The sequence below is a fragment of the Somniosus microcephalus genome, chromosome 4, assembly GCF_052327205.1.
Source record: "Somniosus microcephalus isolate GS21.2 chromosome 4, FLI_Smic_1.0, whole genome shotgun sequence".
Lineage (NCBI taxonomy): Eukaryota > Metazoa > Chordata > Chondrichthyes > Squaliformes > Somniosidae > Somniosus > Somniosus microcephalus.
The window spans coordinates 159,093,722-159,110,026 of record NC_140990.1 but is presented as its reverse complement, the minus strand read 5'-3'; the positions used below and the strand labels follow the sequence as shown (position 1 = coordinate 159,110,026).

Here is a 16,305-nt window from a genome sequence, read left to right as displayed (position 1 = left end):
TATCAGGTCACCCCTCAGTCTTCTCCTTTCAAGAGAAAAGAACCCAGCCGGTTCAATCTTCCTAATGGGTAGAACCTCTCAATTCTGGTATTATTCTAGTAAATATTTTTTGCACCTTCTCCAGTGTCCCCATATCACTTTTATAATATGGAGACCAGAACTGTTCACAGTATTCCAACTATGGTCTAACCCAGGTTCTATACAAGTTAAACATAACTTCTGCTTTTCAATTCTATACCTCTAAAAATGAACCCCAGTGCTTTGATTCTTTAAAATTATTAACCTGCATCTCTATTTTTAGCGATCTGTGTATCTGTACCCCCAGATCCCGCTGTTCCTTTAAGCCATTTATTTTTCAAGCAGTATGTGGCCTCCTTATTCTTCCTAACAAAATGTATTACCTCACACGTAGCTATATTGAAGTTCATTTTCCAATTACACGCCCATTCTGCAAGTTTATTAATGTCTTCCTGTATTCTGTTGCAGTCTTCCGCTGTATTAACTACACCCCACAATTTAGTGTCATTCGCAAATTTTGAAATTGTACTTGATTCCAGATTCCAAATCGTTTATGTAAAGGGTGAACAACTGTGGTCCCAGCACCAATCCTTCTGGAACACCACTTGTCACCATTTGCCAATCTGAGTAACTACCTTTAACCCCTACTCTGTTTTCTGTTTTGTAGCCAGCTTGCTATTCATTCTGCTACTTGTTCCTTGACTCCACATTTTCTGACCTTAGTCATCAATCTACTATGCTTTATCGAAGGTTTTTTGGAAATCCAATTACGTCTACTGCATTGCCCTTATCAACGCTTTCTGTTACTTCTTCAAAGAATTCAATAAGGTTGGTCAAGCATGGCCTTCCCTCTTAGAATCCATGCTGACTACTGCTATATTTTCAGTTTCCAGATGTTTTTCTATTACATATTTGAGTAAGGATTCCATTATCTTTCCTACCACCGATGCGAGTGCTCTATAGCTCCCCGAGCATGTTCTATCTCCCTTTTTATATATCACATTAGTGCAATATTTAATTTTTAATATTTACCTCGTCAGATGGTACTTCGGCTTTATCTTCATCTCCAACATATTTTCTTGCAGGAACTTCCCGAGATGGTACCTCTATCATAGCAATCTCAGCTCTAGATAGAACAAGAAATCCAGCTGAACTCCTGTGTCAAGTCAAAGTATCAAACTTCACTTCTGTAAAACTCAATTATTTCAGGTTTTTGGAAAAAAAGTCTTGTTTCAGCAGTCTGCACAGAACAGCATTAAATGGAGTGCACATAAACACTGTTTTATTTGGGAATTCGGAGAAGAGGGGGAAGGAGTTGCTACTTTTTGCCTACACTACTTATAGTGCTGTGTGTTACAGGTAGATATTTAATTTCATAACCCATAACTTAATCTAGATCAAGTAAGTAGTCAAGAAACTAAACTGTAAACAAAGTTACTTAAATTCAAATTTAAGTAAATAAATCAAGGTCATATAGGGATGGCAGGTGGTGTGCCGCAGCTGCAGCATGTGGGAATTTATGGAGGGCATTGTGATCCCGGACAACCACGTTTGTAGTGCCTGCACCTTGAGCTTCAGATCAGAGTTTTTGAGCTGGAGTCTGAGGTGCAGACATTGCGGGGCATCAAGGAGTGGGAGAGTTACCTGGACACTTTGATCCAGGAGGCAGTCACACCCCTTATGTTAGTTAGTGGTACAGGTCTGGTTAGTGGTCAGGGATAGGAGGGTATGACTGCAACTCAGGCAGGCAAGGGGACCCCAGATGCAGTGCTGGAGGAGCCTCGGAATTTGTCCTTATCCAACAGGTATGAGGTTCTTGCTGCCTGTGTGGTTGAGGGAAAAGCCTGCAGGATGGATGAACAAGCTGACCATGGCCTATATCCTAGGGTTTTGAAAGAGGTGGCTATAGAGATAGTGGATGCATTAGTTGTCATCTTCCAAAATTCCATAGATTCTAGAATGGTTCCTGTGAATTGGAAGGTAACAAATGTTTAAGAAAGGAGGGAAAGAGAAAATGGGAAACTACAGACTACTTAGCCTGACATTAGTAGTAGGGAAAATGCTAGAATCTATTATTAAAGACGTGGTAACAGGGTACTTAGAAAATAATAAGATTGGGCAGAGTCAACACAGATTTATGAAAGGGAAATCATGTTTGACAAATCTATTAAGAGTTTTTTGACGTTGTAACTAGCAGAATAGATAAGGGGGAACCAGTGGATGTAGTGTATTTGGATTTTGAGAAGGTATTCGATAAGGTGCCACACAAGAGGTTATTAAACATAATTAAGGCTCATAGGATTGGGGGTAATATACAGGTCAACTATCCCTTATCCGCAATTCCGAAATTCGAAAAGCTCTGAAAACCGAAAGTTTTTTCGTGGAGCGTCTCTCGGTATTTCCAGTGTAAAAGCTTGAGCAGCTTGCACAGGAGTTTGCAGATTACTGCGTGGCCGTGTGCAACTTTGAGGAAACATTGCTGTTAACTATTTCTTTATAGTAATCTGGTTACCTAGCCAGGTTTGAATCCATCACTAGTGGTGTAGTTGTAGGGTAAACCCGACGGCTGCCTCTTGTCCATTTATAAGCATTATTATCCGTTCTGAAATCCGAAAAATTCTGAATTCCGAAACACATCTGGCCCCAAGGGTTTCGGATAAGGGATAGTGCACCTGTACTAGCATGGATTGCGGATTGGTTAATGGACAGAAAACAGAGAATGGGAATAAGCGGATAATTTTCAGGTTGGCAGGCTGTAACTAGTGGGGTACCGCAAGGATCAGTATTTGGGCCTCAGCTATTCACAATCTATATCAATGATTTGGATGAGGGGACCAAATGTAATATATCCAAGTTTGCTGATGATACAAAGCTAGGTGGGACTGTACGTTGTGAGGAGGATGCAAAGAGGCTTCAAGGGGATATAGACAGGCTAAGTGCGTGGGCAAGAACATGACAAATGGAATATAATGTGGAGAAATGTGAAGTTATCCACTTTGGTAGGAAAAATAGAAAAGCTGAGTATTTTTTAAAATGGAGAGAGATTGGGAAATGCTGGTGTTCAGAGGGACCCGGGTGTCCTTGTACACAAATCACTGAAAGTTAACATGCAGGTACAGCAAGCAATTAGGAAAGCAAATGGTATGTTGACCTTTATTACAAGAGGATTTGAGTATAAGAGTAAAGATGTCTTACTGTAATTATATAGGGCCCTGGCGAGACCACACTTGGGAGTATTGTGTACAGTTTTGGTCTCCTTACCTAAGATATACTTGCCCTAGAGCGAGCGCAACGAAGGTTCACCAGACTGGTTCCTGGGATGGGGGGATTGTCCTCCGAGGAGAGATTGAGTAGACTAGGCCTATATTCTCTAGAGTTTAGAAGAATGAGAGGTGATCTCATTGAGACATACAAAATTATTACAGAGCTTGGCAGGGTAGATGCTGGGAGGATGTTTCACCTGGCTGGGGAGTCTAGAGCCAGGGGTCACAGTCTCAGAATAAAGGGTCGGTCATTTAGGACTGAGATGAGGAGAAATTTCTTCACTCAGGGGGTGGTGAATCTTTGGAATTCTCTACCCCAGAGGGCTGTGGAGGCTCAGTCGCTGAGTATATTCAAGACTGGGATCGATAGATTTTTGGATATTAAGGGAATCAAGGGATATGGGGAATCAGGCAGGAAGGTGGAGTTCAGGTAGAAGATCAGCCATGATCTTACTAAATGGCGGAGCAGGCTCGAGGGGCCAAATGGCCCACTCATACTTATGTTCAATTTGCAATAATAAAAAAAATTGCATATAACAAAACAGAGTAAGGGGTAATTTTTCTAACCCTGTTGTTCAACTTTAAAAGTCAAAAACTTTTTTTTGAAAGAGAAAATGAGAGAACATTGGAAAATAAGGGCCTGGGTTTTTAATGTTAGATTTTTCTCAGGTTCAGCATCACTGGCCACTTCCATAAGTGGACCTCATGTCCCCAGTATCAAGTGTGTGCCTTAATCTGCCCAACACTCAGTAGAATCCACCAATTTATTCTGGAATCCTCCCTGAGCCAACTTTTCCTCTTTGCAAATTTTAGCAAAAGTAGTAGATAAAAATAAACGGTAATATGATCCAGGTAAAAAGTCTTGGTGTGTATCACAGTCCTCACCCAGCATCCACCCAGGGTATTTTACAGCAGTGGTCACTGGATAGCAATCAGGAACAGGAATTCTGACCTATTATTCCCTTCCTACACAGGGGCACCAAGGCCATCCCTACATTCACTGTCTGAAATTAGCTAATTTAGCAGTGAACCTGGGACCTTTTGCTCTGCACAGCTTAGTGCTGCACCAGGCAGGGTCTAAACCCACTGTGCCATCACTGAAATACTGCTGCTGTGGCTGTTAATTCTTGTGGCATCTTTAATTAAATTTGTCAAGCGCATAGAGAACTGATTTCCAAACTGGGCAAGAAAAAAAAAACTGAACAGCGGAAACAAAGAGATTTGCACCAGCAGGGGGAAAAACACCTAGGGAGATACCTTTGTAAAAGCGAGTGTCATTTAGGCACAAGTTTACCATAAAGTTTTGTTGACCCCAAGAGGACTGAAGAATTTCTAAAGCAAGTACCGTAAAGGTTTGATTTGAGTTAACTTTTAGAGGAGCTACGGTGACGGTCTGGTTTGAGTTCATTTCTAAAGGAGATAGTGTGAAGGTTTGTTGCGAGTTAATTTCTAGAGTAGGTACTGTGAAGGTTTTATCTGAGTTTATTTAATATGGAACATAGGAACAGTAGACGACCATTCAGCTCCTTGAGCTTGTTCTCCCATTAAATTAGATCCTGGCTGATCTGTACCTCAACTCTATTTACCCGTCTTTGATCCATATCTCTTGATACCCTTAACTGATAAAATTGTCAATCTCAGTCTTGAACATTTCAATTGACCTAGCATCCAGTCTTTTTTTGGTAGTAATTCAGATGGGGCCTGACCAAGGCTCTGTACAACTCCCTTTTGTATTCCAACCCTCGAGATAAAGGCCAACATTCCATTAGTCTTTTTGATTACAGGAAACTTTCGATTTACCGGCACCTAAATAACCGGAAATCTCGGTTAACCGGCAAAATTCAGTAGGTGGTTCAGGTAACTTTTATTACTTGCCTTCCTCCATGTGTTGCTGTGCAAGGGTGTGGCTGCAGCTGTTGCTAAGCTACAGAGACGCTTGCAACTTGTGGCCATTGTTCTGAAGCTGTTGCTAAGCAACAGGGTTTGTTGCTTTATACGGAGCTCTCAGCTCCGTATCTTTTACTATAGCGTTCGGTTATCCGGAATTTTTGATGAACTGGCACCACGTCGGTCCCGTCCATGCCGGATAAAAAAAAAAGTTTCCTGTACTTTTTGTACCTGTGCACTAGCTTTTAGTGATGTGTGTACCTGGACGCCAAATCACTTTGCTCCTTACAGTTTTTAATCTCGTGCCATTAAGAAAATATTCTGATTTGTCTTTCTTGGATCCAAAGTGGATGTCCTCACACTTCCCCACATTGAAATCCATCTGCCACAGTTTTGCCCACTCACTTAATCTGTCTATGTCCCTTTGTAATTTCCTCTCATCCACACAACTCACTGTTCCTCCTAATTTAGTGTCATCTGCAAAATTGGACATACAACTCTATTCCTTCATGATATATATGGCAAAAAGCACTTTAAGGCCCAATACAAATCACTGGGGGAAAAAATTGCCAGATTCCACCAGAGCACATTCCCTTTATTCCTACTCTGTCTCCTACCTCCCAACGAATTACCAACCGACGTTCTAAGGTTCCAATTTCATGCACTTTCATTTTTGTTGATAATCTCTTATGCAGAACCTTATCGAATACCTTCTGAAAGTCCATATAGACAACAATCATAGAGACGCACCTGTCCACCATGTTAGTGGCATCTTCAAAAAAATTCACCTAGATTCTTCAGACATGACCTACCCTTCACAAATCTATGCTGACTCTTTGATCAGCTGATACTTGTTCAAGTGCTCACTCACTCATTCCCCGATAAGATTCCAGTAATTTCCCTACAACTGATGTTAAACTGACATGTCTATAGTTCCCTGGTTTCTCCCTCCTGTCTTAAATAATGGAGTGACATTTACAATTTTCCAATCCACAGGCACAATTCCCGAATCTAGAGCGCTTTGGAAAATTATGACAAACACATCTGCAATTTCACCACCTGCTTCTATTAATACTCTAAGGTGGAAACCATCAGGTTTTGGAGATTTGTCTATCTAAAGTCCCATTATTTTCTCCATTGCCTTTTTTTTGTTTTTACTTGTATTAAATCCATTCCCTTAACTTATTTTTAGGTATCCTTGGTATTTTGTCCTTGTCCTCTTCTGGATACAAAGGAGCAATTTGACAAGTCTGCCATTATCCTAATTATCCATTATAATCTCACTTGCATCTGTTTTTAATGGGCCCACATTTCCTCTTACCACTATCTTTCTCTTATATGGAAAACACAATTAATCTACCCAAATGGCCTAAACCGATATAGTCACTACCCATACAGACCAGAAGGTTTCAGGTTTAGTTCTAGATCTGTACAGAGTTGGCTGACCTCAATTAAGGTGGTAGTATGGACAAATGTGTTCAGCATCCCAAGGCCTGAGGAAGAAAAAAAATCAGCCAGCAACCCTACGCCTAATCGCTGTCTATTAACTCCTACTGGAAAATGCATATGGGTGGTAGCTGGGTTAGGACCTTATCAGGCTTAGCTTTGCTATCTTCTAACACTCTATGTCTAGGACAGCACATGAAGTATGGCTACTTGGGCAAGGTACCAGAGGGCAGCAAGTGCTCCTGGGGTTGTCCCCCCATAGAGTCATTGTCTTCCAGAGAAAATGGAAGAAAATATAAAATTAAAAATCAACTAAAGGTGGTCTAGACCTTGAAGAACTAGGCAAAATGCAAGTTAAATACATTTTTGTGTAGGTTTACCTATAATTTGAATTGTTTTGATATTGAGACGTCAGTGGTTGCTCTCCCAACTGAAATAGGAAAAATGAAAAATGTTTTAGCAGCTATCCAAAACAACACAAAGAGCTAACTTTATCCACAATTTAAATTTTTGTGATGTCTCCACTGTAACTTAGTCCGCATTCCTCAGCTCAGTTAAATGGCTGATATTCCCCTTCCTCGCTCAGGACTGCAGAAACTAATACAAAACAAAATACTGCAGCTGCTGGAAATAAAAACAGAAAATGCTGTTAATACTCTGCAGCAACGTTCCCTTTAAGCTGCACGGCTGTGCAGCTCTCTGGATCTCCTGCACAGCTAGCTTATCATTGGGAAAAACTGCGCTTGCGCGGTATTTTGAATGGGCTGCGCACTCAAAGAAATTTAACGGGCACATTGCTCTGCAGGTCAGGCAGCATCTGCGGAAAGAGAAACAGTTAACGTTTCAGGTTGATGACTTTTGTCAGAACACAACAGGTCATCGATCTGAAACGTTAACTCTGTTTCTCTCTCCACAGATGCTGCCTGGCCTGCTGAGTATTTCCAGCATTTTCTGTTTTTATTACTGTAGAAACTCTATTGTTACGTCAGCATAGCCTAGGGACTGATCCTGGGATCTTTTTGGCCTGTGGGGGATCAGTGATTTACTACCTTAACTAGCTGGGCCACCAAGCGAGCATTCATATTTTATGGTGAATGTGTTGCTCACTGAGCTACCTGTGAGGTGCTCCTGGTTCCTGCTGTCTGAGTGAGGGCTCAAATACACTGGTCTATTGACTATTTATTTTGGGGTGCAGGAGGTTAAGCAGTGTCTTTAGGTTGAGGTCAAGGACCAAGATGACAGTTCTGAACTTCCAGTTGCAGATGTATGACAGCCTTTTGCAGTACACGCAGTAACCTGATACCTCAACCTGGCAGGTCTGCAGTACTCATGGGCACTGCTGATTGATTACCAACAGAACTTGGAGATGTAGATCTGTCACTGGGGGTTGAGAGTCTATCCACTCAGTCCCAGATAACCCTGTACAACAATGCCCAACAACTAGGGTGGTCCTAGCTTGGTCAGCAGCAAGATGCTTACCAATGCTCCATGCTAGTATGCAGCATGGTTTTAAGTTGGTTAAATTCAGACAATAACTCTGCGCACATTTGAGGATCACCAAGCTTAGGGCCTTCCAGCATGCGTTTAAGCTCCCTGGACTTAAGTAGGGTGCATCCCTACAGGAAGGGGTGTGCACTCCATATCAAGCACTCAAATTCTAGCTGTGTGGATTGGTCTGGAGGTTTTTAAACGTGGTTATGGGTTTACAGTCACATTAGACATCTGGCTAAATTTAAAAAAAAAGGGAGTTATATATACTTTTACGCATGGTCCTGGCTGGTATCAAGTATATATACAATTGCTCAAGTTGATTCATACCGCAGCAGGAACAAATGCAGCACATGAAAGTTCTTTTAACTCAACGGACAACAAAGGTAGACTGTCCAAAGATATTCCTTCCAGCACTTTCTGCCTCGTACTCTGGTAGTTCGTTTTAAGCTCTTGTAAAGCAGATGATACAGCTGCACCATACTCAGTGCCAACTTCCAAAAACGGTAACCTTTTCAATTTAAGAAAGAAAAATTAAATCTAAGTCAAAAGAGGGTTTGTCACAAATAGAATGGAAAAAAAATCAAATGCTGAGAAACTGAAATATAACAGAAAAAGCTGGAAATGCACCGCAGTTTAGTCAGCATCTGAATGAGGAGATAGAACAGTTTGGACAAAATTCTTCATCAGAGAGGATATGTCAGCTATTTAGAACAGAGACCACTTGAGCAAGTGGTGGGATGTCCTGCTGAGAACCAATGCCCCTTAATGAATAGCACTGCACTAACCCACTAGTTTAACAGCAGGGTCAAAATGCCCCACCTGATTAGTTGAAGTCTGTTGAGCCAGTCAGCCAATGTCTGGACAATCACTGCTCCCTCCCAAGGCAGTGAAGAAACAATATACAAAAAAAAAATCAAGCTTATGCAATTGTGATTATCTCAACATTGTGTTTTAATTTGTTTTTGGCGAGTTCTTATATTTTGTGAATGGTGGATTGCGATGACATGCTCGAGGGGATACTGCAAGAGATGAAATAGCAGGGTGTTTCAGACAAGCTGATGGCCTACATGTTGAAAATGTGGAATCGGAGCTTTACCTATGCAGTGGTTTTACAGAACTGGAGGGGAGTTTCTGCTGTACGTACATAGTTTCTTTCCTACATGCTTAAGAGGAAAGCAAAAGATACTAGGCAATTGAGTTGCTCCATTTTTCTTTTCCACAATCCCACAATTCAATATATCGCTTTAGATAATGGCCCAGAAATTCGGGTCGGGGGCTTCCCGTGGGTGCAAGCCCCCGACCTGCACTTACCTTGTGCGCCGGACGTTGAGCTGTGGGCCCCCGTGGAATTCCGACCCTGGGCCTCCTCCAACTGCCGGCGCGCAGTTAGTTCGATGCGTCCCCTGGGATCACGTGGGCCATGGAGAGCCAATGGTAGCAGGGAATGCTTCATTCATAAGTTTGACAGGAAGGGCTGTCAAACCTATAAATACCACAAGCCCCAAAACATCACTAAATCTTCAAATAAATTTTTTTTTAAAAATCACATTTTTTAAATAAACTATAAATTACATGAAATAACTATTTTAAACAATAATATGCATTTTTGAAAAAAATAATTTTATTTTCTAACAGGGCTAAAAATAAACTTACTTTCTTTAAACTATTTAAAAATAATAAAGCTGTGGAAAAAATGTTTTAAATTTAATTAATTCACCACTTACCTTGTAAAAAGCAGGCCTTGCGACTGCTTTTTACATGTCTAACTTCTGAAGACTTACCCTCCCGGGAAAACCTGCAAAAATAACGTAAGTTCGATGCGCACGCGCAGCCTCTCCTGCGCACGCGTTCGACCTCTCAACCCCTTTTTTCAGGGGAACGGAAGTGCCGGTTTCCCGCGCATGCGCAGTGCATGCAGGAAACCGGCACTTCCATTGGGCTTACGGGCAAGTACCCAGTGCGTACTCACCCGTGGAGACCCGAATTTCTGGGCCAATATAGCCCAAAGACACACAATGATGGTCAGTATAATTGAATAGAACTGGATAGAAGCTGAAAAAGGAACAAGGGCCAACAGAAACAAAGCAAGATGTTAAAGATCAAACTAGTGGACTTCTTTGTGGGTTTCTGCTTCTGATCACTATCCCGTGACTCCTGCTGGAAAGTGGGTGTGTGGATTGAGATTTCCAATGTTGTGTTCCACAATGAAAGAGCTTGCCAATACACACACACACACACAAAAAAGGCCAGTTAGGCAGAGTACTGGAGAGTTGCTGGTGCCCATGCAATCATGCCCCAATAAGAGACAGTCCCTTCAGGAGGTGGAAGTTGACGAAATTAAGTTTATTTTACTGTAAACCAACTTTTTAAATAGATTAATTCTGAGCGTACCATCATTTTAATCTTTTACTTGTAGATCTCCCTCGACATTGTTGAAACACCCGGTTTACATAAATGAGAGCGGTTTATCATGGAAAATTGACATAAAAGTGCGATAAAAATGACAACAAGAAGTGCACACAGACTTAAGATTTTTAAAGTATAGATGATGTTATTCAGGAGTTAAATGTACAGCCCTGTGAACCTACATGACAAGTGCAGAACCCATCCATTGCTGCACTCAGAACAGTCTGAAGCCTCCTTCTTCCCTCCTTTTATGGGTGGAGGTTGTGAAACAATAGTTCAAACAAAATGACTTCTCTTCTGTCTGTTCCCCATGTTACAAATTTTAGAATATAAATTCAGAGCTATCAATATCAAAAAAATAAGATTTATGATCAAAAAGTTGCAAACCTATGGCGCTTCATTTACTTTTAGAAGTGAGCTGCATTAGATGGAATGCATTGCTCAACCAAACTGAGTGAGACTCGATAGATACATACTTACAATGAAAAGTACATAATTCCACATTGTCAGCATAATGTATTTACCTTAGGTCTCTAAAGGCACTCTCCTCAATAGCCATGCTGTAAACTCTCCAGCAATGTTGTTGACACATCCAATATTGCATTTTCAAAAGTTGTAACTCTGCCTTTATAGCTCTCTGCTTCATACTACTGCAGCAGTCTGATGAATGATTTCCATCCTCCGTGGCAGACAGGTAAAGAGAACTCTGCTGTTGCAGCTCTGTACTGTAAATACATTGTAAAAGATGGCATTTAGAAGCACATTTCATGTCTTCAGGATGCCACCAAGGTCTTCATAGCCAATTGATATGCTTTTAAAGTGTAATTACTGTTATTATGTAGTGTTTAAACCCATAATTTCTTGTCTCAGATCAGAGTGCTACCAACACAGCCAAAAGGATTCTTCCCTCACTTCTAAAGCAGTCTTTTCTTCTTCCCACCCTCCTCCGAAACCTTTCATGTAAAATGCATACCAAGAGAATGTTGGCAGCTCATGGGCATCAGAATGCTGATCGACACACTATTTCCTCCTCTTCCTGTGGGAAAATCTCACTCACCCCCATTAGGGGGCTCCTGAAGATGAATCTAAGCTCACAACCTGGATCAAAAAGGTAGTTTGCTTCGCTTTGGAGACATAATAATCAGCAATCGAGTTAAAATATACACTGCACATCTTCAGTAAAATTAATTGGACAGAAGCAATTACAAGAATGCTAACCAATTTACACGAACTACCATACAGACCTAAGAAATCTGGCCCTTCCTGCACTCAGTTACTTCTAATCACTGTTTATCTTCAATTGCTCAAACCATCAGCACAAATGAAGAACTAACCTAACAGAATCCCTATATGTTCTTAGTTGAAGGGGCTGCAAACTAACTGCATACATACAATTTAAACGAGATGAAAAGCAGATTTGTAGTTAACTGTAGTTGGAAGCAGTTTATTCAAATTAACCAGTTAACTCAGCCAGTGCGTAAATGCATAATTTGATTGCATTATACATCAATGTCCATGCTGAATACCATTTAATAGAGCCGTGTGAATTAACATGCGGTCAATAATGTAACTTATTTCATTATCGAAACAGGGATGATTACTGAATTGAAAGAGTGAATTGGCATTTGGTTAGTCCAATGTGGACGTCGCTGGCAAGGCCAGCATTTATTGCCCATCCCTAATTGCCCTCGAGAAGCTGGTGGTGAACTATCTTCTTGAACTGCTGCAGTCCGTATGGTTAAGGTACTCCCATAGTAATGTTAGGTAGGGAATTCCAGGATTTTGACCCAGCGACGATGAAGGAATGACGATATTTCCAAGTCAGGGTGGTGTGTGACTTGGAGGGGAACTTGCAGGTGGTGGTGTTCCCATGCGCCTGCTGCCCTTGTCCTTCTAGGTGGTAGAGGTCGTGGGTTTAGGAGGTGATGTCGACGAAGCCTCAGCAAGTGGCTGCTTTGCCCTGGATGGTGTTGCGCTTCTTGATTGTTGGAGCTGCACCCATCCAGGCAAGTAGAGAGTATTCCATCACACTCCTGACTTGTGCCTTATAGCTGATGGCAAGGCTTTGGGGAGTCAGGAGGCGAGTCACTCGCCGCAGAATAATTAACGTGTAGATAAATGATAAATTAAGTTTAATATCGACAAATGCATAGTGCATACTGGAAGAACGAACAAGCAACATAGGAATATAGTGAGGGGAAGAATTAGCACAGGGAGACTTTGAAAGAGATGCTGCAGTTAATTTTCCAGGAAATTATGGCGAGTGAGATTCAGGCCATTACTTACTACATGCCAAAATGCCCTGGGACCCTCCGTGCCGATCTGCCATGAACCCCACCAAAACAGTGAGAATTCCATTTTTATAGCTCCCCCCCCATAAATTCAATGGCAGTGTCCAATTTTCTGGATTAATACTGCTTTGATCGCCGCTGCCACTTAAGACTGAACCAGAACAGCACTGGTGACCTGGCAGCACTTTCCATTAAACATAGATGACTTTTTACGGAGCTTTGCCCATTTAGTTGATGCAAAAATAATTGCCATTGGAAATCCTAGCTGGATGGAATGTTTCCTGTTGAAAGGAATTCAACTTTTGATAGCCATTTAATGTTTGTATCTATTCACGGATCTTTGGTTCCTTAACAGTGTCAATCAGTAACAAGTGTCAAGACAACTATTAGAGGCCATGCAGGTGCAGCTGTTCTGAATTTAAAGGCAGCAATATCGGAGAATTAATTAATGAATAACTACTTCCTATAGAACTTGCATTGAATTTTTAATATATTGCCCCAGCAAAACACAGGACACATGTTTTGAAATGAATTTATCCACCATCATCTGAAAACAATTTAAATTCAGAAGCCTTCAATTAACTCAAGTCCCTGCAGCCCCAAGGTGTTTATTTCCACAACTTTAGAAAACAAAATAAATAACCTAACTGATTTGCGGTAAACGGGACTCACAGGTCAAACCATGCTTTTATAAACCAGAAATAAACTGTGGATGGCTACCGTGATACCATACACGATCAAAATTGGAGTTGTGAGCAAACATTTCTCAATGGTGCAACTTTCAAATCACCACTATCCGCGCTGTGGTACATCCTAATGAATTCTCCAGCAAATTTTGCTGCTAATTCACAACTGGAAGATCGGGTTACTCAACAATCTAATTAATGAGGCAAACGGCACCCTTCCAGCAAATTCTGGACCGTTTGTTGCAATACATTGCCAGAACAGTGGAGTAAAAATCTAGAATTTATGCTGAAGCTATAAGATGCATTGGTCAGATCATATTGGAATATTGTGTACAACTGCACATCAAAAGTGACGTACATATGTTGGAAAGGACTCAGAGGAACAAAACTGATGCAAAAGATTGGAGAAACTTAAGCTCTATGGGGGAGGGGGGGGGGGGAGTCAAATAAAGCATTAAAGGGGTAGATTAGGTGAAATTAGAATATTACTATAAGGTTGGAACAAGAGGATATTTGTAAAAAAAATTTTAGAATAGATCTTAAAAAAAAATATTTAACTCAAAGGGTGTTAAATGGTTGGAATGATCTACCATCATCAAAGACATTGGGGAAGCTCAAGATCCCACTGAATGCTGGACTGGGAGAGCTGAAGTACTGTAGGGATGAAATAACAACAGAAAATGCTGGAAAAACTCAGCAAGTCAGGCAACATCCGTGGAGAGAAATTTGAGTTGACGTTTCGGGTTTGACCCTTCTTCAAAACTGGAGAGAAAAGGAACTAGATCGAAGGCAGGGCTGCGATCGGACAAAAGAATTAAAGAACCAAAAGAAGTAAAAGAGATTAGAAGCTAGACGAGATGGTAATAGGCTGTGATTAGGTGTAAAGTGTACTGGCAGGGCAAAAGATAGCTGCCAGGTATGAGAGAGAAACAAAAGGAAAGGGGGGGGGGGGGGAAAGGAAAGGAGTGGAAAAATATAAGTGAAAATGAAATAGGGGCCGAGGTTATGATCTGAAATTGTTGAACTCGATATTGAGACCAGCAGTCTGCAGCCTTCCGGTCTCAATATCGAGTTCAACAATTTCAGATCATAACCTCGGCCCCTATTTCATTTTCACTTATATTTTTCCACTCCTTTCCTTTCCCCCCCCCCCCTTTTCTTTTGTTTCTCTCTCACACCTGGCAGCTATCTTTTGCCCTGCCAGTACACTTTACACCTAATCACAGCCTATTACCATCTCGTCTAGCTTCTAATCTCTTTTACTTCTTTTGGTTCTTTAATTCTTTTGTCCGATCGCGGCCCTGCCTTCGATCTAGTTCCTTTTCTCTCCAGTTTTGAAGAAGGGTCAAACCCGAAACGTCAACTCAAATTTCTCTCCACGGATGTTGCCTGACTTGCTGAGTTTTTCCAGCATTTTCTGTTGTTATTTCGGATTTCCAACATCTGCAGTATTTTGCTATCGTACTGTAGGGATGAGTTTGATTAGTGAATGGGCCTTTTCTGATCTATGACTTTTTTCTCCCTGTTCTTTTTAAAAAGGTGGAGGGAGAATTATATGCAAAGGATTAGGGCATTGTCCATTTAAAATTTTATCCCTTTTACTTAAAATGTGTTTTTTCCACTCGAGATAAGAGTCTGCAATTTTCTTTGTATACAGCATTACCATCAAGCACTCCTGGGTCAGATGAATGTTAAAGCTCTTTTCTACACGCCCAATAAAGTGCCTCAACCCTATTATCCACTGCCAAAAAGTATCAGTGTGACATTTCTATTTCCCACACACCATCATAGCAAAACTGATGATTTAATGCCAAATCATGCGGGGGACACAGATTATCAAACTCATTTCACTTACAACTCTTAGAAATATTGAAGCATTGAAGAAATATTTCACCCCATTTGTCTTTGTTGGATTTGAATGCAGGTCCCCAGAGGTGAATGGGCAATACCCTAAATAGACTTTGCACCATCCAGTCCTCTGGAAGGGCCACGGGATGAAATATTCTTCCCATGAGATTTAATGTATATACAACCTGTATCTTTCCTGGATTCAAGGCATCTCAGCATGAGCTTGGGGATTCAATGACCCTTCTAGTCTTAACATATTGCTTGTAAGTTAGCTGAAGAGGGAAATAAGATAGGAGATGGTCTACTAGACTGATTAACAGTGTTAACACTAGTATTTCCATTGTTCAATATGTCTGAATTTGCCCAATTTGGGTTGTTCCTTTGCACTCCAAAGCATGCTATCGACTGAAGTGCATTTAAAATCTGGCTTCATTTATAGCCTTCTAATTAGATTGAATACCTTTTACACTTTTTCTTCAGCTCTTCAAGTTCGCTAAGAACTTTCCTCAATTTGGTTTTGCATCGGTTAGTGCCCAATTCCTGCAAAAAAAAAGGCATAGTTAATTACCTTCAGTTATGGTGCACATTCTTTAAATATCGGGTTACTTCGACGACAAGTGTCAGGTATTGCTTAACGTAGATAAATGCAAGCTGGCGAGATTGAGGAAGGGGGAATAAGCAGTGGGAATATTACATTGACTGATGGCATAGCACAGTACACAACACAGGGAAGGGATCTGGGGTACTGGTGGATAGCTCATTAAAACCATTGCAGTGTGTGATAGCAGTAAGAATGGCAAACATCTTGGCATGGAACATAGTCCTGGGGTAATGGCAAGCTTGTATAGCCCCACTGTACAGTACTGGCCTGGACTAGACTGGGAACATCCTGTCTTTAGAGGGGGATAGAGGCAGGTGACAAACTGATAACGGAGATTAAGCACCTGAGCTATGAGGAGACACTAAGGA

At 41.1% G+C, this 16,305-nt stretch overlaps 1 protein-coding gene across 5 annotated transcripts in view; it reads right to left on the bottom strand.

The window, feature by feature from the left end:
- The window catches only part of rbm44 (RNA binding motif protein 44), a 117,493-nt gene that overhangs the window by 73,854 nt on the left and 27,334 nt on the right, over positions 1 to 16,305 (bottom strand). For 4 of the 5 annotated variants that reach the window (XM_085985408.1, XM_085985409.1, XM_085985410.1 and 1 more), the window contains exons 3-7: positions 15,797 to 15,876; positions 11,036 to 11,236; positions 8,433 to 8,613; positions 6,995 to 7,044; positions 1,051 to 1,144 (exon numbers count right to left, since the gene is read on the bottom strand). In XM_085985408.1, coding sequence (XP_085841534.1) covers positions 1,051 to 1,144; positions 6,995 to 7,044; positions 8,433 to 8,613; positions 11,036 to 11,236; positions 15,797 to 15,876 — 606 coding nt within the window. The remainder of the gene's footprint in view (positions 1 to 1,050; positions 1,145 to 6,994; positions 7,045 to 8,432; positions 8,614 to 11,035; positions 11,237 to 15,796; positions 15,877 to 16,305) is intronic. The other variant, XM_085985411.1, reaches the window with a different exon arrangement.